The following is a 24,995-nucleotide window of genomic DNA, read 5'->3' on the forward strand; positions in this document are numbered from 1 at the left end:
GAAGATCATTATTTGTATGGAGACTGAAATGTAACATCAGTATTTTGAGAAACGAAGGAAAAAGTCCCTTACGTGTATAAAATCCTAAGCTTTCATCAGCAGAAGTTACCCCTGAGATTCAACAAAATAGTGTGCTGACAGGAATATGTGATTTATTGTGCTAGATGTCCTTAATGATAGAAAACCTGCTGAAATATGGGTTTCTAACTTAAAGTTAGTCGTGCTGCTTGTTCAAGCAGCCAAAAAAGATGCCTGCTGTTCTCTCTACATCAGACTGTTTTGCTGACCCACAATTCGACCATTAAAGCTTCTCACAGAGCCAAATGTGTAATCGGTCCAAACTGTGCTGCAGCAAATTCATCAGAGCCAGTTTCTCTCTAATCATCGGCCATTTTTGCGAGAGTGGGAAATCAGAACCAGCCACCGGCCAAATCCAGGTAAATTTGATGTTGGGTTTGTCGTCTCTGTTTGCCAATTTGGCAGGTAACAAACCACTAAGGTAATGATGGTGAAAGAACTGCGATCGTGGAAAAACTGCCAGGCGGTTTATGTTCATTCTAAAATTCAGGATTAATGTGAAATAATGATGTTGGCAGGTGTGGCCAGGAAACTACAGACCCACGTCCGCCTGGTTGGATTGTACTGTATGAGGTGTTGAAGACTTTGTTCTGACCTAGCAGGACATCAGCAGCCAGCAGATGCTCCATGACACTGTCCAGGATGTTGGACTGAAACTCCTTCTGCTGAGTTCTGGTGGAGCGCTCTGGGGAGGCCTAGTGAATGCAAAAACCAAAACCAGACACACACCTTTAGGACTAATATTTACTGTATTAAGAGGTACAGTAGATATAAGAATAAAAACAGTCTAAGCATGTTGGTTCGCGCCAATTTAAAATCAACTTAAAAAAGTATTGTTAACAGTGGTCAAAGTCTTCAGAATTTTAGTTGATTGTCTCCCGATTAGACTGCTACACTGGATGACTGACTCAGCGCTTAAATTCTCGGTCCAAGCTAAAACACCTGTCTGTGATTTTGGTCACTTCGTGGCTCGGTGACGCCCCCACCCTGAATTTCTCTCCTCACCTCCAGCAGAAGGTCGATGACGGGCGTCTGCTTGCTGGCCGGGGTCATGCACAGATTGTCCATGATCAGAACCCTCATGAAGTCAAAGACATACTTTTTGGCTGGGTGGTTGGTCAGGGACGTTTTGGAGCCCACGTTACAGTATTCAGACTGGCTGCGGTTCATTCCAGAGTCCCCAGCAAAGGCCTTGAACTCCTCGGTGGGAGAACCAGCCTCATCGTCCAAATCACTGACCTAGAATGGATGGAGGGACGGATTGGGCCAATTTATTGATAATTGGAATTTTCTTTTTCACAATTATGAAATGACAGCAAAGTACAGAATAAAAACAACAGCAAATAATACAAACCATACAAACAATTAAATTAGAGACATTTCTTTATTACCAGTCTTCCACTGCAGCCTCACCTCCTCCATGTTGTTGCTGTTTTCTGTGGCTTATAGCATTTTTTTAATCTTCATATATAACTTAGTTTGGCATCCTTTTGCAGGAGCACCCAATTATCTCATTAATGAAACAATCCAAAACACCATAACTTCTGAGAAAAATTGCAGCATCTTGCACTTTGTTCTTGGAACTGGAGTAGTGAAGATTACAGTGCCGGTGATTCCAAAAAAAACTGCAGAGGGGTAATAACTGGAGGTTTTTACAGCCCCATAAGAGAGAATCACATTATATCTGCAGCCGGTTGATAAGATTACTGAAGGATACGTGTTTTTTGCTTCTAAACCCAATGTCAGGCCGATTCCCTCAGTCTTGGAACAAAAACTCCACATGCAAGATATTTGTGTAGCAGTTGGTGAAACCCTATTAAAGTTGCTACAATCCCTTTCTGGTCAGCAGGAGAGGCCATAGAGTTCCTACTGAACTTAACAGATCCGGAGCTATTAAAGTAAAAATGTACAGACTTACCATCTCAGAGTAGGGCCTGATGTTGAAGGGGAAGACGGCGGCTGCCAGGGCGCAGAGGAACTCAGGACTGTGCCACATCGGTGCCAGGTCGGGCACGTTGTGGTAGAGATACCTAAAGAACTGCATGAGGGTGACGGGGTACTCCCTGAGCCAGGAACCTTCCTCCTCCGACTGCCACGGCTGGAGAGGGACAGACAAGAAAACAAACCAAGCACTGATTTAAATAAATCATTTTCAATGAAGTGCTAGTTTGTAGTTCAAAACTCGGGCTGGTTCAAAAAAGAAAAAGTGGAACTTCCTCAGCAGCAGCCTCTGCCAGGATTGAGCCACTTAGTCTGCAGGAGGTCTGGTGAAGCTTCTCAGCGGCAGCGCAGTGGTTGCCCTGAGAAACTCCTTTTGTGTGAGTGTGTGGATGAGGATGAAGACAGCATGTGTGCCAAGTCATTTTTGTTGGATTAATGGAGTTTAAAACGGCACCTTTAGAGCATCCAGGATGATCCAGTTCTTTTTAGGAACCACTTAAAAAGGATGAACACGAGAAACCTCTCACACACACATAGGTGTTTTCCAACATATAAGCTTCTTATGTGAGAGCGTTCAAAAAATGATCTGCTTTTGGGAGAAGGTGTTGAATCCGATTAGTAACTACGCATTTGGATTATTAATCCTGGAATCATTATGACCTCAAGAAACAAAGGTCTTTATTAAATTTTTACGAAATGATTCATAGCCTGTTGATGCAGAAAAAAAAGAGAAAGAGCTGTGCCAGTGCCTAGCTTGAGAAAAAAAAGCTACTCTACAAAGAACAAGCTTTATGGCTTTTGGAAAATTTGGCCAACCTTACAGTCTTGGGCCAACTACAACGGGGAAGCTGGACGATGCTTTACTTACATTGGGCCCCATTTTTGTTTGTCTCCACTTTATCAACTATTGGAATTTATCTTTCCTAATGGGCATATTTAACACAATACTTCCATTTTTCTGGTCGTGTTCCTTTGTAATCATTGAAAATGATAATTAAGATAGAATCAGAAAGATTTAAGCTCCCAGGGTTTTTCACAGTGCAGGCTGAAAAACGGTGGTTCCCACCAGGTTGAGCATGCTGCGGAGCATGGCCAGCAGCAGGAAGGCGGCCTCGGTGCACACGCTGTGGATGGAGCCCACCAGTGTCCCGCTGGAGGCCGGCATGCCAAAGATGAACGTCCAGATGGAGTCCAGGTCAAACTGAGAGGACAAACACACAAACTGGGGTAATATATGGTCACATAAACACATTATTTGATGCTGTCATGTGTAGTTATTTTAATTTTAGCAGCAAAAGAAGCAGATCTGCAGATGTTCTTTGTAAATCAAAGAATGTGGATATTGGTTGATGCATATTCGGACAATCTACATGTGAAGTTTTTGTGTGACTACCAATCAACACCTCAATTATCAATGGTTATTTTTTAACTTAATTTAAAAATTAATTTTGAAAAGTAATTTAAAATTTTATGTACAGGTAAGTTGAAGGAAGTAGGTCTTCCTTTGCCTTTACTTAATGGTCAGGTAATGTATTTAGTGACAGAGATTCAAGTCACATTGAACTCATCGTAGTCACTGATTTTCAAGTATAGCAAAGAAATACTAGTGATTAGTGTAAAAAGAAGGAAAAGGGTTGGGTATACTAACATGTACCTGCAGGCTGTCTGGCAGCTCGGTGACCGGCTGCTGAAGGAAGAGAGCCATCAGCAGGAAGTAGAGCTCGGGCACGTTGGTGTGTTTGGGCAGCAGTGTCTGCAGCACAGGGAACCCCGGGAAGTGGCAAGCGTCCCGGTTGATCTCCCGCACTGTGGAGCGTCCGCCAGCGCTGCGGCCCACGTTGAAACCTAAAGTGTGGTTGTGTGTGTGTGTGAGGGGGGTCGACAGTGAATGTTAGGAGAACCACTACAGCGTTTGAAGGTAAAAACTTTTTTTACTGCATACATCCTCTGACTAAGGCACCAACTGGCAACTCTGAATACAGCTGTTGTACCTGGTTTGGGGTTTAACGAAGCAGGTTTATCAAAGACGTGGTTACGGTAATAACCCAGGTCTCTAATCTTCTCACTGAGCTAATCGGACGGGGATTTGTGTTGGAAACTGAGCACTTAACAAAATAACTCAAAGCTACAAAGATAAGGATTTGGTTGAGCTAGAAGACAAACTCCAAATAAAACTAAAGGCTTCAGCCTTACAGCACATTTGACAATGCTACAGCCATGACTGCTCTGTTAGGCCATGTCATTACTAAGGGTTTCCAAAAACAAGGTCAATGGTTCTCAACCTGGAGGTTGGTAAACTGATACTGGCAGGGTTGCAAAGAAGTTTAAAGTAGTAAGTAGTAAAAAAAAAACCAAAAAACAAAAAACCAAGGTACAAATTGTGACCATAAACTTTGGTCAATCAATTTGCTTAAATAGTGTATAATTGGAGGGTAAAAAGGCCTGTAAAGAGAAAATAAAACATATTCATTTGGAGGCATAGGTTCACAATCATGCAAGTTTACACCTGCTAAACTTCAAAAAACTGAGACTGAAAACCATTGAGCTCAGGAGGGACTACGACTGCAGCAGCAGGGAGGCAGAGAAAATCAGAGAAGACAAACCCTTGGCCGTGCGGAGCACAAACTGTGCAGCTTTCTGTTTACTGAATGAAGGCCAACTCCGACGGAAAGCGTTGCCAGAGTGAGGAGAAGTGTCTGCTGAGCCACATTACAACATACAGTGTTTACACTGGACATTATTACTGCATGCTTCTGACCTTCTGACCCTTGTGGGAGGTAAAGTCAACGTTCTAGTTTAAAAAATTAAACCATTTTAAATATTTAACAACACTCCAATAATTTGAGCTAATAACAAGCACATGTCCTTGCAAGACAACCGTCTAAAATTCTCCAAATCCAACTTCGGGGTTAATATTGTGTTTAAAATTCTGCTTAATTAACTGTGCTGCCATGAAGATCACGAAGCCACCCCCGGGCTCCTGCACTCACCCAGCACTGTACCGATCTTATTGGTCAGGACGGAGTCGGTGTGGTCCAGCCAGCCTCCTCCACACAGGCCCTCCTTGAAGCGGTTGAGGATGGGCTGGTTGGAGAGCAGCACCACCAGGATCCACAGCGCGGCCGTCACCGTGCTCGAGTGCAGATGTTCCTCCATGAACATCAAGAGCCAATCAAAGCCCAGTGTCCGCACCAGCTCCTCACACGCTCTGCAGGGGGAGCAAGTGGGGTGAACTGATGGTCTACAGCCACTGTTACTTCCTAATATGCAGTCTAATACCAATTTCTATGACTAGTTAAATACTTTCATGACCATTCTGTTATAGCTTGCATTACATTTTGCAACAACCAAAGTCACCATTATTTCCATGTAAGGTCACCTTTGATAATTGGTCAACCTGTAGCGGTTTATTAGAAAGCTAAGTATCTAGTAGAAGACAAAAACTCAGTCAGCACCATATTTTAACTGGGAATGTCCTCTACAGATCAGACTTTAATGATAAAAATCCAGGCAAATTCGCATTAGCCTCCAACACATGTAGTACTCTTATGAATATTAATGTTTTGCTGAAATGAATCCCCAGGGAATTTTATTTTGGAGGACAATACTTTCAGAATAAACCGATACGACAGAAAAGTGCCGTCCTACTGGGCGTTAACGGTGCATTTCTCTTTGGTGGTGAAGAGCAGTCTGAGAAGGTTGTCCAACAGTCTGTTTCTGAGCAGAATGAGGTTGGCTGAAAGCAGACCGCCAAAGTCATCATCGTTACCTGGAGACACAGGAGAGATTTCTCACTCAGTCACCGGCCAAAAAAGACTGAGGGGACATTTGTTCTGTATTTCAGCAGCCAAATATCAGGTTCAAGTTAATTTAATTGTCATTTCAACCATTCCCATATAAAAATACACATAATTTATTATTACCTCCATCAATCTTCTCCTCGTTATTGATTTCCATGACGACAAACTTCTCACACACGGCAAATGTGGGAAGAGTAGAGGAGATGAACTGGCCAAACCTGTGAGGTGAAAACGAGACAGGAAAGTTTCGTTTCGTGTTTTTAATTTCCGTAAAAACAGGGTCAAGCATAAAAACAAGCTGACCGACAAATAACTCCGCTATTCCTTTTATAAATAAATTGTGTTCCATCCGTTGAAAATCTCTTCGTGGTGGCATCGAAGAACAACACGTATGGGTATGCATGCACGTGTGCTTACCGCAGCAGATCATATGGGTTGGGGAAGCCCTGCAGCAGCAGGCTGAGCACGTTGCTGATGGCAGCTACAGTGGGCTGCGACAGTGAGGTGTCCCTCAGGGTCAACAGCAGCCTCGGGATCAGCTGAAATTCCCTCAGCAGTTTGGCGTTTTTAGCTGCCTCGCTGTTCCAATACAGGGAGTGGTACACACGGTTAGATCACGGCTTAGCTACTTTGCTAAAATGCCAAATAACTACTACAGTAAAGTAATATCATCACTACTCTTCCATTGGATCTGTTTTTTTGTTCGGGGAAAATCACTTTTGACACTTGCCTGGATTCTGTCAGCAGCTCGATGAAATGCTCAAACAGAGACAGATGGAGCTCGTAGGGAGCGTGGAGCCAGACCTGAGGAGCAGAAGGAGCAGACTGAGACCTCTGTGACGCAAGTTGTTTTTTGGCAACGCAAACTACTGGCAAAGAGAGGTGGCATTCTGGCACAGAGTGACCCAGTTTCTTAAAGGTTCAAACTGCAGCGTAAAACTTTTTCTCTTTCACTCTCGCTGGGCCAGTACATTGTGGGAGAAAACCTTCACCGGGGCCAGATGGGTTCAGGTTCCCTTACACACAATCCGAAATCTTCAATAACACACTAAGCGATCTTCAGAGTTCGATGTGAAGTAGATTTATTGTATATTAAAAACAGAGGACAATAAAACGAGCTGGTCCTAGGAGCTACTGAACTGTCCCACTATGATTAACTACGTTCTGAGAATGAATGGTGTCTACATTCCTCAGTATCTGGTATCTTCACGGGAGTCGGACCTCAGAATCATTCTTGTATCCCTCGGTTACGTACATACATATAATCCGAAACACTTCTAAAGTAATGAAAAAAATAAATTGTACCAATCGATTGCATGCACCATTATGTTACGAAGCAAGCACATTGCCTTATCCTTCCTCCCTGACCTTCTCTCAGCCAGCACTCTTGATTCTCAGATTCTGTTTTTTCATGGCAACTCACTGAACACATCTAAAGTTGAAAAATTTTTTTTTAAATGATCACATTCGGAAGAATATGAAACTACGATTACATTCAGTGACATATGAAGATATATTTCCCGCAACATCTGAGAATAACTGTCGCATCGGCCAGGTAGGGGTGGAAAAAGATGCTTATGGCTGGTCAGAATATTGGATTATTGGAATTTTCTAACTTCAGGACTGCAATAATGCTGTGGAGTGTAATTACTTTGGACCGCAGTACTTTATTTCACGTAGCGTTTACTGGTATGATGGTTCAACTTGGCCACAAGCCCTCACCTCGAAGTCACAGAGCAGGTCCTGGAAGGCGGTGGAGTTGGGAATAATGGAGGTCTCGTGGCCGCTGTCAACTGTTCCCACCAGTGAGAAGGTGAGGTGGAGGATGTGGCTGTTGAGCAGTGAGCGCTTCTTCTTCAGCAACATAGCCAGCAGCTGCCATGGAAGGACAACAGCGCACATATCTTAACATTTCATCGCATTCTTAATGTTTGTACAAATTAAAATAACCGAGTTCCACCAGACTTATTTGCTTTCACTTTGTGACTGTGCAGAAAATCAACAGTACAAAGCATTAAGATCAGGGCCATGGTGGCATGACAGTATTCTCAAGAACTAAAGTGAAGACAAGACACAAGAATAAGGAAAAATCAGTAATGGGAGAAATAAAAACTGGAAATTACTGGAAATAAGAATAAAACAAACTGAGTATACGTTTCAGAACTGGTAAAAGGATGCACTTCATGCTTCTAAAACAGGTTTATAAAATGCTCCAGACAGGCGAATGACTTACTGTAGTGACAAATGGTATCTAACAGCTGTTACTGTGTGCGATTTTGTACATAGTGAAATTTAAAAGGTAGCAATGAGAAGGTTTTCGTTTAGCTGCTATTTTCAGACACAGGCACAATTCAGAACATCATTTTCAGGTAACAGCTGTAAAACTGCAGAAAAACATCTAACCTGGTAGCCTTTGATGCGCTCCATCTCCTTACTGGCCAACGGGTTGCTTTTTACAACGCACACCAAAGCTTTGACAGCTGCATATAGGCCCTCAACATCTGATGCCATGGCAACCAGGCCCAAGATGGCTGCCGCCCCACCCACATACTGCAGATTGGTGGCCACAGGCTTGGGTACGAAGGCCCGGACACCTGCGGGGGTAAGAACAGGGAGCGGTGTGTTTTCTTGTAGTCAAGCTACAGCATGAATACGACAGTTTCAAATGAACTGCGTGAGCTTCTCCCAGTGGAAGTTCAGTACAAAGGATCAACAACATTCATTAAGGAAACTATTCACTCAAAGGACATAAATCATGCTGAAGGGCTCAAGGATAAAATGGTAATTTGGATACTTTGCAGGATACAACAATTTATTGGATATAACAAGGTGAGGGATTATCAAAGACATTTTCCCGGTTAAAAAATAAGCTCTGGATGGGTTGGTGGCTGCTGTTGCTTTCCCTCCCTGAGTAGGAGCACATCTGCGGCGCAGGAGAGCGCTGTACCCAACCAATCCCATAAGCCCCTGAGCAATTACAACACTACTTTATAAAAGGATTTGCTGCAGGTATTGCGGTCAGTTTCACTGCGTCGCTGTGTTGGTTTACCTAAATATCCAATGACGGCGGCTCCAATGGTCCGGGCTGGCCCGTTGAGGTGGCCGGCAGCGTTATGAATCAGCTTGACCGGAGTGGCGTTTTCATGAGAGGACACGGCGAGCTAAAGACGGGGGGAGGGAGTGAGGGAAAAGGTTCAGTAAAGAAATCCTAACCAAAAAACACACACAAACACACAGCCACTCTCACTTTTTATGTTTTTACTACCATTTTTTCCTTTTTTTTTTTTTTTTTTGCATTTCTCTTGTGTAAATCTAATTTATCCCATCAAGTCTTTGCTTACGTGTATTTTTTTTGTTTTGCTTTGTGTAGGGGGCTTGAGCACTGCCTGTTGTGGATGTGGTTGTTTCAGGGGCATCAGAATTTAGTGTTGAGAGCTGCCGTCTTGTAACAAGGTCTGAAATTTCTGAGAGGCTTTTATTCAGCCAGATAGAATGAAATATGAGCCCAATGGGGAAAAGAAAGAGGCTCCACATTCTCTGGCTCAATGGAAAAATACTGTATTTAAGGAGCTCTGTTTATTCATTTTAACGTGTTGGCCAATTTAGAAAGTAAAAATACTGCAACAACAACTGTCCTTATGTGGCATTATTTTTAGTCTTGTTAAGTCTTTTTTTTTTTAAATTGAAAATACTGATGCATTTTCCTAACTGCTGGTACAATAAAGCACTCTCTAGACCCTACTCCACAACAGGCCTCTGCTGTCCCAGAAATGCTGCCTCTGTGCTTCTTCGCTGTTTGCTTTCCTGTAAGTCGCTGTGGGCCGAGGCTTTGCAGGGCGGGATGGGAAATAACTTGACAGGTGGGGAGAGAGATAAGGACGGAGGAGGGAGCTCATTTGGAGCTCAAACACAGACTTTTGGTGAGATAAAAGGAGGGTGTGACTGAAAATCCATGTTCGGCGATACTGACCTTTGCACACCAGCATGCACCTGTATGTAATGTATGTCTGTGTATATATGTGTTTGCGTGTGTGTGTGTGTATTTGTGTGGGTGCGCTTACATTTATAAATAGAAAGTGAGAAATAGAAAACCACCACAGATTTTTTTATGTGTGTATCTATTATTTAAGATATAAATCTTCCTTCTCCTCAAACTTTGCAATTTTGCTGAAAACCTCCCCGCACCCTGCACAATGGCTGACGGAAAAGAGCTGTTTGTTTTTCTTCTCCACTCAGTCAGACTCCAGCTTTCGCCCACAGGAAGTTCGCTCACTTAAAGTTAAGATAAATAAAATTTTCTGCTAAATACAAGTGTTGAAACATATGAAATAATTTGGATAAACTGAAACAAAATGACAAAAGATACAATTTTTTTTCCACTTTGAAAAGGAAGGAACTTACAGTTATGTCTCAAATGTGACAAAAAACCAGATAAGCCCCTTTTAAGAGAGAAAATCTGAACTTTACCAAACAGCAGCTCTTGGGTTTGGAGCCAGCACAATCATATGAAATATTATTTTAGATTTTTATTTTTTATATATATATATATATATATATATATATATTTATTTTCACTCTGCATTTGAAAAACTCATTCTTCATTTTTTGTTTTGTTTTTTTTAAGAAATGTTTGTTTTGTAGAAAAATTCAGGTGAAAACTGGTCCAGCCTATTTGTTGCTTTTAGTCCATTCCTCTCAGTCTCACTTTTCCACTTTTTCATTCCCATACTTGCTTTTGACTAAGTTCCCAAAGTCGTGACTTCTGAAATTCTACACACAGGGGCCCAAATAAATCACAACGCTAACACGGTGACTTTCATTCCACCGAGCAGCGATATGTCTGACCTGTTTGGCGATGGCTTTGCTGTCCAGTTTGTTGTACACTTTCCTGATCTTGGCCACTGTGAGCGTGGACACAGAGAGGGCGTAGAGACTGAAGGACACTTTCTCCTCTGGCACCAACGCCACCGGAGAGGCAGGTGCCACCTCTGTCTTCGAGTCTTTACCTGGGACAATAAAAAGAGAGATGGGATGTATAAAGATAAAGAGGGATTAAAAAAAGTTGATAGAGGAGAGGAGGGAAAGGTGATAAAAGGACAAAAAGTAGAGAGAGAAAAGGTTTTAAAGGATAGCAAGGGAGACGCCAGAGAAGACGGGAGACTAAAAGAAAAGAGCGACACTTAAAGTTGAGAACTGAAGAGCTAATCTTTCATGACAACACAAAGAGAGAAAAGGCCTTTTTTAAACACCACACTAAAAGGTGAAGTCAGGAGGACCACTCACAGGGCAGGTAGACAGCCTGAAAGCTGCCCACGTAGTTGGGCCCCAGTTCATAGATGGCAGCCACGCTGCTGGCAGGCAGGACCTCCTCCAGAAAGTGGCTGGGCCCCAGACGCCACACCAGGCTGGAGAGCTGGCGCTGGGCCGGCGGCGTCCCCACGTACCCGTAGACCGTGCTCACTACAGGAGGGTTGGTGGAGCCGGAGCCGCCTGGAGCGCTGTGGATGTAGTGAAGCTGGAGGAGAAGGCAGGGTTATGATCCAGGTAAGTGACTTCTATCAGGGTACATAATATCGAAAACATGACCTGGGTGACCTGAGTTGAAGCTTTCAGCCGCACAGTCAGTCATACGTATGTCTTATGCCAGAAAAGTGAACTAACATATGCAACATTTAAATTTCAGCGTTTTGTTATAACTGCAACAGAGGAAGGAGTACAAATGAACACCACAAACATATTAGGGTAACTGCAGAACAATAATCAAAGAGGGTTCCTAGAAAGAATTCACTTTTTATATACGTTTGAACAAAGGTGATAGATACTATCGCTGAGATGATTGGTATTTTATATTGTCGCAAATTTAAATTTTTCTGTTTTAGATTGTTGGTCGGACAAAACAAGACATTAGGAGACATCACTTTGAGCCAGAGGAACTCGTGATGGCCATTTTTCACTCCTTTCGGATATGATATGACCAAAGCATTAATCAAGTGATGATAAAAATGACCATAGGATTAATTTATAATGAAAATAATTATTAGTTGCAGCCCTAAATGTTACACAGTGGTGGGTGACGTAGATGCACTGATTGCTGGGGATGTGCCGAGGGTTACGATTCCAATGCAGCCAACGAATACTGTTGGTACTCACTACAAAAGGGCATTTCAGCAGTTCGTTGAGCAAAGATCTAAATGTTAGAGATGTGTAAATCTAAGTTTGGGGCTCATGATCTTCGTGGCAGCAGTCTGAAAAACGGAGTGAAAAAGCTGCACAATGTATCATCTATTCATTATTCTCAAATCAGCAGTCAGAGGGCTAATTAATAGCTAATTAATGGAAGCTACCAGTGGTGGTGCTGTTCTTGGGTAGATGTGTTTTTCATTTCGCTATGAAGAGCACCCAAGGGATCTTTAGAGACTTTGTACTTAGAAGCGAAACAAAAAAACCAAACAAAACACAACCACTAGCACACTGGTACGCGGCCACAGACACCTAATATACATATGCCCGGCTTGTTGTTTCCTGCACGAGGGCCGGAGCAGGAAACAAAGCCGTTGTTATCAGTGTTGCTGAGAGGAAGCTGAGACTTGTGGTCTGCCAAGCCGTTTCCCTGCTCCGCTCCGCTCTGCTGTGCTCTCTAATCTCAGGGGAATCTAAAGTCACTGAACCACAGGCCACATCACTGCTGACTGCTGTGCTGCTGCTGTCTGAAGCCTAGATTACAGTTTGTTTTTGTGATTCTTTATCAGAATAGCGGTCAGTGCTCTAAAAGGCGGCGGGCTATTACTGTGCTGCTACCGATCCTGACTACTTACTTGCTTCGTAAGGCGATTATCGTCACCATATCCAGGGATTTAAAACGAGGGTACACTCTGTGGATGCTGAGACAATCCCACACCCATCCTGTCTCAGTTGCTTTATATTAGTATGTGTGAGACGAGAAGGACACAGGTACAGCCGGATATCTGCTCTGTGTATTACCATCCATTTATCCATCTACTTCACTTGATATTGTGAATGGGAAAGGGTGCAAATCAGCACATCCTGCATATATCCCCATGGAAAGGGGACTACATATTTGGAACACTTTATTATTCAATTAATAATGTAAATAATTCAATCAAGCAAAAATCCCAAACGTTTCTGGTTCCAGCCCCTGAAATTTGAGGATTTGCTCCTTTTATGTGAACTAAATATCATTCAAAAAAAATATTTAGTAGACTAACGGACTCATTACTTAATTGAAAAAAAAAAAACAAACAAACAAAAAAAAACCCAATCGCTGGTGAAATCATTAGTTGTGGCCGTAGCTTAGGAATCGATAAAGCACACACAACTGTAAATTGATGACTATTACAGTCAGATTATATAATATTGCTGGAGAACAAAACGGATGTCGGTATTTCAGTTCAATGACTTTTAAGACTATTCTTGAAATGTTCAGGATCTGTGGCATCATACAGTCTGTGTGTTTACCTTGACAGTGTTGATGAGCTGGCCGTCGATGTAGAGCGTGGCCATGCTGTTCTTCAGCATGCCTTTGCTCATGACCAGCACCAGGTGGTGCCACTGGCCCTCGGCGATCAGCTCGCCGCAGCGGAAGCGAGCGCAGCAGGGCAAGATCTCGTAGAAGGAGGCCTCTTCGCTCGACTCATCCGCTGCTTGATTGGGGAGGGAAGCGAGAATTGGGGGCAATACTGATGAGTCAGAGGGCTTGGGCAGAAGTAAAAACACAGACTCAGGGTGACTGACGGGAATCCTTGAAGGGGAAGCTTTTTAAGTTGTTACAGATAAGCATATTGCCCCCATTTTCCTTGTAACATTACCACCATTATATTCTTAAAAAGAATAAAACTTTCAAACACAAAATATGAACATTTTCTACATTCAAATACATAATAAGATCAGTCATTCCTTGCCTGAGAATATGTATTATCCTATATTACTGCATTTATTATAATGCTACTAAAGCAGGTTCAAAAATGGACACCAGGCCAGACTGGGCTTGTATGTCAGGTTTACACAAACATACTGAACCTTTTAATGTCTCAGAGTGATGTGTAAATGTGGAATTCACTCACTGCAGGCTTCACACTGTGGCCTGCTCTGTAACTACACTGAGCTAAGATTTTATTCATTCCTAGTTTGTTAATGCTCGCACTTATACTTTGCTGTGAAAACCACCATCTGATGCAATAAATGAAACAGGCTTTTAACTTTTACTGCCGCACTCACAGTAGGTCTGCAGCAGCTCCTCCTTGGTGGAGACGGTTAGCGAACGGTCTTTGGCTGACAGCACCACGGCCAGGCAGACGTAGTGCTGCTCCGAGGAGGTGGCCCGACGGACGACGGTCAGCAGCCGCACCGGGTGGGCCTGGGGAGCCGCACTGAAACGCTCTACGCAAAACCAGGTGGAGTAGCTCAGGCCCGACGGAGGAGGGAAAAAGCGCTCTCCTGGAGAGGGAAGTGAGGAAGCGGGGGGAAGGTGGAAGGAGAGATAAGAGGAGGTGTGATTTTTTTTTTCTCGGAAATGATGCTTCTTGCAATTTTGCTCTGAGATTTCCAAAACGCAAACTGGCCCAAGTGGGGTGCTACCTACATCTACTATTACACGTTAGTCTTGCACAAGGCAACATTAAGCTCAGTAAAATAGGACGAACACAATGCTCTTCTTTCTCCAGGCAAATGTCCGTGTCATTTCGGGACAGTTGGCATGTTTACTCTAAATTTGATGCTGCCCAATTGATATTGGGTGTAGACAGTTGTCTACAATTTCCACAGCCTTGCAATACATCACTGTCTACCAGTACTGGTAAAGTAGACCCTAAGTGTGTAATGGGAATTTTATTCATGCGCAACAGCTGCTTCACTTTATTTTGTTCAATATTGTCACTTTCTTTTTTTTCCCTTAATGTTATTTATGATCTTGAAGCTTACGTTTACTTTTGTCTTTTGAGGTGAAACACGTCAATTAGCCCACTTTAGTCACCGTATTTCACCTGTACAAATTAGTCCTTCTCTTTGTCCGGTCATTCATTTTTCTTCTGGTTTATCATTCATTGTGCAAGGGAGGGAGGTGAATCTTAAATGTGTCACATTTACTTATACGGCATAACTTGTCAGACAAAACAGTGGAACAACACATTGTGCAGCGCAAAGATCTAAACTCATCCTTCGGGGCAGAATTAGGCAGCGTCTTGTTCTATTATCAAAAAGAGATAAAATTATGGAGCCGCATCAAAAGATGTGACACTGAATTGGACTGAGCTGCCGAAACATGACAGCAGAAATAATCTTTTTAGCCACAGTGCCCTGATCTAAAGCGTAGAAGGGAAACAAACTCACTGTGCCTCAGGATATGACAGTCAACAGGTTATCAGACTGGACCAAATTAAAATTGGCCAGAATACCATAATTCACAATCTGCTGGCACACCATTATCTGCTCTGGGCCGGACGAGCAAGGATTGATTTTTATATTAGGCCCGACGATAAAGATGGACCCAACAACAAGCTAAATGCAAACTCACTGGTACCATTACATTATTTATGTGAGGAGAAGATTGTGGACTCTGGCGACTTGGAGTACAGAAAAAAATGCAGTGGAACTGCAAGAAGAAAGACACCGGAAATGAAACTGGTTTGAGGGAATACATCTATTTCTTATGTTTATCAGTCGATGGTTGAGTTCCTGGGCAGACTGAAGAAATTTTGATGGATGAGCCTCTAGATGATGTCATCCAAGGATGCGGGACAGATAGGAGTTAGATGGGAGAGGGAAGCAGGGAAGGAAGGAGGAGGGAGGGAAGGGGGTCGAGATAAATGAGGCAAGGAAGAAGGGAAGGAAAGTTACAAAGAGATTAGATAGATGCAGGGCAAGAAAAAGAAGGGGCAAGTAAGGGGAAGAAAGAAAATGGGGAGCAGGGATCGGAGATTGAGATAAGCGAGGAAAAGGGACATAGAAAAGGAGAATGTGAGTGACAGGGAGAAGTGAGAGAGACAAAAGAGCGAGGTCTATAAATAGTGTTGGGTGGTTGGCTGCAAAAGACGAAGAGGACGGCGTGGGGTGGATGAGCACAGAAGGAGCTGGGATGAATAGACAAACAGATGGAGGAATGATAGTATGGTATGAGTGGATGAGGAGGAGGACTGATTAACAGAGGAGAGGAGAGGAGAAAGCAGAGTCTAGCTGTGCTTCATAAATACTGAATGAGGATACGGACTCGAAAATCAACCATAACGTCATCTATTAATTTTATCTCTGTCTTCAGGTCTAAGAAAGCCTCTTCTGTAAAATCTCTGCGGGTAAAATTGTGTTGTTGTTGTTTTTTTAATGAAGCTTTTTGTAACAGACAGGTGTTTTTTTTGTTTTTTTTTTACACACTATATAACCAGTTGACAATAAACCAAAGGCTTGAGGACAGGAGAGATTTGCAACTGCAGATATGAATCTGGGCACCACGGAGGGAAAAGAAACGCAGAGATCAGAGTGGCTGCTCGTTTTTGTTCTGCATACACTAATGATGAACATCAGAAGACATACTGTATGCTCTTTGTAGATGAAGAAATCCCGAGAGGTTAAAAAAAACGAAACAAAAAAAACTGTACCCCAAAAAAGAAGAAAGACAGTGAGAATCAAGGTAACACACAGGAACACAGATGAACTGGGGAATACGACACTACAGATGTAACAAGCTAACACACGGATGTGAGTGGTGTGTGTGTGTTGTTAGAAATTAAAAAAAACATGCAAAATGGTCATGCAAGTGTTCAAAGAGGGAGAATGTGTTTCATGTGTTTTATGCGTCTCAGTGGGTTAAGATTAAAAGCAGATGGGATGATCCTAAGGTTGAGCAAGCGGGGGGAAATGTGAGGATTTCAAGATTTTCATCAAAATCTGGTCTAACTCTTTCACTGCTTCAGTAATAAAGACCAAAAAAAAGTTTTTATACCTTTATCGTTTCTGAGACAATGATGGAACATGTTAATACCACGGGGGCAAGAAAGAAATAATTTTTCCAACCAACACTCTGTTTTCCGCCAAACTGGCACGTAAAGTGACAAAAATGTACCACAAAACTGGCTGTTGGTTGGTGGTTAAATCCCACCCTGATATTAAAATACTTGGCCACGGTTATGCAATGTTCTCCTTTCTGAGGAAAATGAAAAGCCAAATGAAATGTGCCAGTTCATTGTTGTCGCAGTTTACAGGGTTTGTAGATGGTAATATAAGCAACTGCATTCGTAAGGCCCTGTCCTGATGCCAGTATCCATCGGATGCTAAAAATCGATGTACACTGCCTGTTTACTAAGGTGTATTTTGGTGGAGGAAGACTGGGCAGACCGGTGCTGATTTGAGGGGCGGAGCGTTGTATTCCTGCTACTTGGAGCATGTACAGCATATAAAGACATTTCACACTGAAGAGGCTGCTATCCAGCTTGACATCATTTAATCACGCTAACTTCCCAGTTCCTCTTCTGTTCATAATCAAAAAAAAAAACAAAAAAAAAACAAACATATTTTAAATTGCAGCAAACGTCTGGCACTTTTAGTTTTAGTACAGTGTCACAAAGCAGAGCTGGTGTCTGCTCGCCAATTGTGTCAGTCAGGTGACCCAGACAGGTAGCTAGCTCGACAATACGGCCAAGTGTGAGCCAGCCTGGCTTGAAGATGATTCTTCTTCTGTTTATCCTTTCGAGGAATAAAACAGTTTTACTGCCTTATTCTGGCTATTCTTAGACCTATTAACCTGTTATGCTGTAAAAACAAAAAAAAACAAAAAAGAAGCCTGAATTAAATCAATTAGTTATTTAATTGAGTTTTATGTCTCAACTGGGCTTTGTTTGCTTTTGTAAGTGTAGACAGAGACATAAAGAATATGAATAATTATAACAGCAAAATTACAGACTGACTCATTTCAGTCAAATTGGCACATGTAACTGCATAAACACAAAATCATAGCTTTCAACATGTTTGACCTTCGAGGGGAAACAGAGCCGGGTCGTCAAAGAGAGAAGAAAATATCACGTAAGCAACGCTGTACCATACAACCCTGCTTCGCCAGAATATAACCTATTCACAAAAGAGGAATGGTTTACGATACATTATGTCTCATGTCAGTAACAATTATGTCTCTTGAATAAACTACGTGTACTATTTTGGCCGGTTAGCCACTGAGCTAGCCAGCCAGCAAGCTCAGCAGGCTATTCTGGCTGGCTAGTGCCAGCGGGTTCCCAGCTAGCTTACGTGTGTCTCGTCAGTTCACCGACTTAGTCCCGCAAGTGGTCAACGCGCCTCCATATTCCACGGTGGACTGCAGCATGACCTGGTGCAATGAAAAACACTCAGAACACTGGAGCTGGTTTTTACCTGTACCCATCCCGCTCAGCACCGCTCCGTCGCTGACACCCGAGGCGTTGGTGTTGTTGGTGGGAGCGTTGTGCGGCGCCAGACTGGGCAGAAACAGGCACCTGTGCGGGACAACAGAGGACTGATTAATGACTGTTATCTGGGAGAAACAGCTGTACCAGATACAAAACGTGTTGTCAGCTTATTTTAGGGGAGCTTTCCTGCAGGTTCGCTGAATTGCTGCTGCAGCTTTGCCCCGTCCAAGAGATAAACTACTACATAAAGTCGTCGGAACTTACAAAACAAAACAGTCCGGTAATTCAAGCACCTCGACACACAGGAGCTTTGTATGGTAATGGGGAAATTTCAACTAATACTCAAGGATTAATTGTGTATGAGAAGAGGACAGAGCTGGGATGAAAGCACACATCCAGGCTGGTTTTTCAAAAGGGATCTACACACATTTGATCTTTAGCTTAGGTTAGCGCTGCTACTGATGATAATATGACAATTAACTGCAAGAAACACCCAAGATGACAACTGCATAGCGATATTTGTTGGATAAACATTTAAGTCTGATGTCCGTATGCACCGTCATCCACGTTTTCAAGGACTTCTAGAGGGGACAAAGACAATCATTCCACAAAATTACAGAGAACTGGGAGTTGGCACTGTGTTCTGCTGACTCACTGCCCCTCGGTGAAGGTGCTATTTTCACCTCTCTAATCATCCTGAACCAGCACTGAAGACACTGGTGCTTTGGGAAATGAACATGGGGATTTGGGATTTTTTTTTTTTTTTTTTTTCCATGGCTGAGAGACGAAAAGACCTCAAAGAGGACAAAGGCACCGTGGTGAATTCAACCAGAGACCTAAGAGACCAGGCACCGAACGGCACTAGAGGACAGTCTTGGTGACAGCGGTTGACAGCAGAAAGCCTAAGTCACAATACCCAGCTACCTTATCTACACAAGAAATATACAATCAGAAATTCAGCTATTCGGTCTCCCTTAATGAAGTCCTCCCATATTAATACTGTAGGAAACAGCGTTATGCAGAAAAACTGCGTCCATCTCAAGCCAACTAATTGCCATACCATTCCTCCTAACTTCCGTTTTGGTAAAAAGAAAGCAAGGCTCGGTTCATTTTTCTTACGTAATTCTCTTCAGGAGAGCCAAACTGCAGCAAGACGGCTCAGCGTAAATCAGAGGAAACGAGCACAATCCTGGGAGGGCTCCTCCTGCAGACTGGCCTCACATTGGGTGCAGGTAGAGTACAATTCCACTTCTGTCACAAACTCAAATAGGTGTACGTGGGATTGGGTCAAAACAAACTACGGTGGAACATGTCACCCAGTGCAAGGGTGTGACTCTGGATGTGTTTTTAATAGTGCTTGGACAACAATGGAGCTCCGTAGCATAGAGGAACTAGATATATCAGGCTTTGGTTTCAATACTTGGTAGGAGAATTAATTCATTGTTTGTTTTGGTCTTTTCGGGGGACATGTTGACAGTAAGATAAAAAAGAATGAAGCTAAATTACCGGTCATTCACTGGTCCCAGCTTCTAAAATGTGAGGATTTGACGCATTATTGTAAACAGAATATTTTTAGGTTTTTAGACTGTTGGTTGTGCAATACACACAATTTGAAGACGTCCACCTCGACTCTAGGGAATTCAGAGAGGGTTTTTTTTTTTCCTATTTTCTAACTTTTTATATAATTAATAATTGATTATGTGTATCGTGTTACTATTACATTAATTAATAATAAAATCTCTGGTAGTTGCAGCCCGACATATAATCCAATTACTGTAATATCTTTCAATTAGCTCTCTATAAATTATGCATTTAGAAAAAGACACTGCTTGAGCCAAAAATGGGTTTTTTTTGGCTTTTTTTTTTTTTTTTTTTTTTTTTTTTTTTAAAAATGCAGCTCTCTCTTTCTGGTTATTCCACCTGGACAGGAAGGTCAGGGGTCAGGGATAGCTACGATAGGCGCTCCTGAAACTGGCAGGCATTCAATGACTTATTCAAGGACACTTGAATCAAAACCAGACACTCTGGTCCTGTTTAATAGACAGCCTGTCTAAGTAACAAGAGTAACACCCTGCTGCTTCAGAATAACTACATGTATGCTGTCAGATGGCACCAGCTTGCCATGCAAATTTTTCTTTTTCCAGTCATAATGAGATGCAGTTTTTTAATTCTTCCAAAAAAGGGATCTCCAGCCCCTCCAGCCCCTCCACCCCCACCTCCCACGCTGATACCATCTCCCAAGCCCCTTGTAAAGCCCCTTGACTGGGTGAGTGTGCATTTGTGTGTCTGAGTGTGTGTAAGCATGTTGTGCCTGATAGAGAGTGGGCGTGTGCATGAGCGTGTGAGTGGACAGTGTGCGTGTGTGTGTGTGTGTGTGTTTCCTAATAGTAGCAGGGGCATCAATTTTTCATGCTGACAGATGGGAGGGAAGGGAGGAGCGGTCTCTGTAAATGCGTGAGCGAGTGCGTGTGCGCGCGTCTCCTCCTCTGTTTACGCTGAGCAGAAAGTGGGCCAGTGCCTCGCCGCCAGTGCGCTGCTTTGCTGTGTTTTCGGGAGAAACTACATGTTCTATTCTGAGGCAGCTGCTGCAACGAGTCAAATGGGTTCTTATGGGTAAAGGAAACAGAAAAGCTAAGAAATGAGGGACCAGGAAGTACGATCACTGTGAGGGTGACAGATTTCTAAATACAATAAGTAAAAGGCAACTGCAGTTGTCATTTGGTCCTGACGATTTCAAGATGTTTTGAAACGTCTCAAAGAGGCTTGATGAATTCTTGTAGAACCTATGAAGATTTCAGATTTTTATTTTATTTTATTTCTGTTACTGGAGTCTGTTCTTTTCAATATCAAACCTGAGTTGATAAACCTTCATGTGTATTTTGATAAAGATAAAAAGAGACAACTGAGACAATTTTTCATCTTCAAAACTTTGAGGCCTGGACACCACCGTCACCATAGAGGACCCTCAGATTTGACAGTGTGCCTAGGCACCTCAAAAACCATGGAGATTCCGTAGTGATCTGTTATCAGCTTCTGTCGGTGAAAAACCAGGATTACAACCTTGAACAGTGAAAACAGTAAAAAAAAAGTGACCTTGGAAACAGTAGTTTGACAAAACAATCTGAACTCAAGGTCCACTTATTAGTTTTTTTTTGGGACCTTTCAACAGCCTGAAATGGACTGAGTAAAGTGTATCCACTAGTGAAAATATTTGAGGCATTAACTGTTATACATGGTGTCTCTTCAGTGTGGCAACATCTGAGCTTGGGCAAATTCCCTAGTAAAAACCAAGTCTGGGGCGGAATCAGCACTGACGACGACAAAAAGCCCAACACTGAATGGGCAGAACGGCTTCCAAAATGATGAAGGACATCACAAAGTCAGCGGCGTTGGACACGCATCAAGACACCTCTGTGTGTGGCTATAAATCTTCCATGCAATCTAACACACCGGTGGTGTCAGGTGCAGGGGGATGCCTAAAGGCGCATTGGGATGTGTCGCTTTTCCATTGCCCAGCTCCAGAATAGCAGCAAGTTTATCAGTTTTTTGTTTGTTTTTGTTTTGTTTTTTTGCACATCCTGGCTCCTTCCCCCCTGACTACTACTACTACTTCTTCTTCGGCCCAGATTAAAAATGTGGCACTGGTGCTATGAGTGTCAAATCATTTGTGTCAAATGACACTAAGCAAAGTGGCCGGTGTTGCCCTCTCTTTCTTTGAGAGCGAAGCTCTAAAAGACTGTATACACACGTTCCCAATCAATCTGATGCTATCTAGTAATTCAATGCTGGTCAGGTAATCACAGGAAATAACCTCTGGCATTTTGCTGCTGAACTGATCTGGAAACGTCTACAATGACCTTTTGCTGGACATCTCCTTTTTTCCTTAAATCTTGCATCCTTATGAATATTAATGAAAAATATAGCACGTCGCAGTCCCTCTTACCAGTTGTTTACTCTGTGTAGGGGTAACATGTGCGCTTGACACACGCACACGTGTATGCTAAAAAGCGTGTGGGCGAATTGCCAAGGTCACATCTCTCACACCATGATGTCCACTGACCCAAACATTCACTGTGCCGCTAACATACGACACGAAGGACGGGGCGCTGCGGACCCTGTCAGCGGCAGCGCCCACAAGGCGCGACAAAGGCTGTCGCGTGAAATAAAAGGCGGAAAATAAGCCCATTTGTATGCTATTTGTGTACCAGTGAGGAATGTTGATGCGTAAAAAAAGTTTTAGAGAAAAGTGATTTAGAGAAGAACGGGCATCATGTGTTGCTGCAACAGATTTTCTAAAAGCACGTAATGAAGACAGGTCCATTACTGGAGTTGGGAGAAAAACACTGAAGACAACAATCAAAACCATTTCAGTGGTGCAGTTTAAACCCTCCTGTATCCATGTATTATATATCCTTCTTGCATTGTTATAGTAGAGAGTATATTCTCAAACATCCAGTAATAATTTTCTACAGTATTAACAACTGATCAAATGACTGCTTGAAATATGAGAGGTGTTTGTCATAATGATGAACCTACAGAGAATTACAACCAATTCTGCAGCTCTACAGAATCTTTTAGTCCCTCTACTTCGTTCTTTGAGCTTTACAGCACAGTTACTGTCGGTTTCAGTCTGTGGGTCTGAAAAACCCACTGTACACCACCCGCCCAACACCAAACAGCTGCCAAAGAGCCAGATGTTTTTCCTCGTGAACTGGTGGAGACCAAATCGAAGTTAAACGAGTGCATACTGAACTTAGATCAGTCAGCTGACTCTAAATGACTGTGAATGTTCCTCTGTGCCCTCCTGGATTTATGAACAAGAAAGTGTTTGCTAATATATTAGCCAAGGGAACTAAGATAATATAATTGTGTTTTTCGGCTTGTTGTGGCCCAAAAAAAAAAACAACTAATGCAGCTTTAAAAGTTATATAAGCGTTACAAATCTGTATGATGTGACATTTTAGAAGTAACTGCTATTACGTATAAATCTGTCTTCTGAAATGAAACTCTTCTGAAGAGTTTTGACCTTACTTTTTTTACACACTTAATAATTAAGTGGTAGTAGGAAAGTTCCACAAAGAGCCTGCACGCAGCACAAACCGGAACAGCAATGGCTAAAACTGAACATATTCCCCAATGAAACACTATTTCTACCCAATTTAATGCAGCACGAGGCTACAGTGCTCTCTGGATGGGGGAATGAACACTCTGTGATCAGACCTTTGTTCGCATGCAGCTCACATGAGGAGTGTAAAGGGCACGTGAAACTGCCCCCTTTCCTTGAGTTAAAAGAAGAAAAAAACCCAAGGCTAAAAAGAAAAAAAAAAAAAATCATTACTACACATTAATGGAAAACCAGACATGTGAACAACAGATTGAAGTTTTAAATCTTCTCGCTGACTAACCCGAAGCCCTCCAGCGAGGTGTCAAACTCCACAAACGCAGGCGTGACGGCCGAGCCGTGCAGGCGGATGTCGTGGGGTGTTGTCATGGACACCAGGCACTTGACTCGGGTGAGGGGTACGGTGCTGCCCTCAGCGGAGCGCACCAGGCTGCGGCTGATGCGGTACTGGCCGTTGTCCTCTGCCGGGGCGGCGAAGACGCTGTCGGGGCCGAAGCCCTCCATGGACATGGTCATACTGTCTGTGAAATCAGGGAGGTTAGGTTAAGTTCAGGTGGTGCAACCAAAGACCTGACATACTAATCCAACATCCATGGTGGGAAACTGAGAAGATTAAATCTGGTGGGGTTTGGCTGCGGTTAGTAAACTTCTTTTCTCTTGTAACCTGTTATATTTTGGCAAACCTGAACATGGTGGCAGAAAAATAAACACATATACAGTCTGTCATCCAAAAAAAGAGACACAAATGAACTCTTGGACGTGGAGTGAAAACGATGAACTCTCTTTCGTAACCTTCACGCATTTCTTTTCCTCTCTCTTTTCTGCTGTTTGCCTACTTTCGTATTATGTAGCTTGTCTTCTCCTCAAAACATTTTTAGGCTCAAGTCGTAATTTATGGGAGCAGCATGTTTATGAGCAGAGATTCTTTATGATCACACCTATCATCCATACACACCAGGCGGGTCATTAGTTCCTTTCTACTCTGTACCTGCTTCCCCCGCTTTCCTACTGCAATCAGACACTAAGATCATCAACTGTTTGAATGCTGTTTTTGTTACTGGCCACTCGGATCAAACATCGCAAAAAACTAGAAAAACAAACTGGCTCTGAGGAAAAACATAACACGCTTTTGCAGTATGACAGCTCTGGACTCATAGGTATGACGCATTCATTTCTAAAATAATTGACGTTTAACGTGAGCAGATGTGACAAAGACAAATTAGATCAAAACAAGAACTACAACGCCCATCAATAGCAGTTAATAAACCACACTAGACTATATTCTTGCAAACAGACAAAGACAGTACTGTGTGTTCTAACAGTGGCTGCGTGAGAAACGCAGTAATTAGTAGGGTTTTAGTAATCAATTCTCAGTTGGGCAGAGACACAATAAACAATTAAGACATGCTGAGGAGACCACAAAATTACAAACATTAACAGCTGTTAATAGAAAACAAGCCATTAGCATTAGATTCAAAACCGATTTGGTTTAAATAGAGCATTTAGCCATCAACTGGATTTTAATCAGAGACCAAGGAGATTACTTTGGGCTTCTTACAAGCTGACAACTTGCTGCTTTGCTTACAAATGAATGCACTTTTATTCTACTTGCAGCCTGGCCACTACGCAGCCCCCCTTCATATGCACGTCATGCACTTTCCCCGTAAAACG

At 42.7% G+C, this 24,995-nt stretch overlaps 1 protein-coding gene across 1 annotated transcript in view; it reads right to left on the reverse strand.

Annotated features, from left to right (window-relative positions):
- wdfy3 (WD repeat and FYVE domain containing 3) overlaps window positions 1-24,995 on the reverse strand; it is a 90,952-nt gene that overhangs the window by 24,864 nt on the left and 41,093 nt on the right. The window contains exons 17-35 of the mRNA XM_040154624.1: window positions 23,608-23,845; window positions 18,189-18,289; window positions 14,055-14,273; window positions 13,296-13,477; window positions 11,103-11,334; window positions 10,665-10,825; window positions 8,869-8,980; window positions 8,223-8,413; window positions 7,542-7,694; window positions 6,550-6,623; window positions 6,237-6,398; window positions 5,943-6,037; window positions 5,668-5,788; window positions 5,010-5,227; window positions 3,668-3,864; window positions 3,086-3,220; window positions 1,997-2,176; window positions 1,084-1,317; window positions 674-773 (exon numbers count right to left, since the gene is read on the reverse strand). Of these exons, the coding sequence (XP_040010558.1) occupies window positions 674-773; window positions 1,084-1,317; window positions 1,997-2,176; window positions 3,086-3,220; window positions 3,668-3,864; window positions 5,010-5,227; window positions 5,668-5,788; window positions 5,943-6,037; window positions 6,237-6,398; window positions 6,550-6,623; window positions 7,542-7,694; window positions 8,223-8,413; window positions 8,869-8,980; window positions 10,665-10,825; window positions 11,103-11,334; window positions 13,296-13,477; window positions 14,055-14,273; window positions 18,189-18,289; window positions 23,608-23,845 (3,105 nt within the window). The remainder of the gene's footprint in view (window positions 1-673; window positions 774-1,083; window positions 1,318-1,996; window positions 2,177-3,085; window positions 3,221-3,667; window positions 3,865-5,009; window positions 5,228-5,667; window positions 5,789-5,942; window positions 6,038-6,236; window positions 6,399-6,549; window positions 6,624-7,541; window positions 7,695-8,222; window positions 8,414-8,868; window positions 8,981-10,664; window positions 10,826-11,102; window positions 11,335-13,295; window positions 13,478-14,054; window positions 14,274-18,188; window positions 18,290-23,607; window positions 23,846-24,995) is intronic.

The sequence above is a fragment of the Xiphias gladius genome, chromosome 19, assembly GCF_016859285.1.
Source record: "Xiphias gladius isolate SHS-SW01 ecotype Sanya breed wild chromosome 19, ASM1685928v1, whole genome shotgun sequence".
NCBI classification, from domain to species: Eukaryota; Metazoa; Chordata; class Actinopteri; order Istiophoriformes; family Xiphiidae; genus Xiphias; species Xiphias gladius.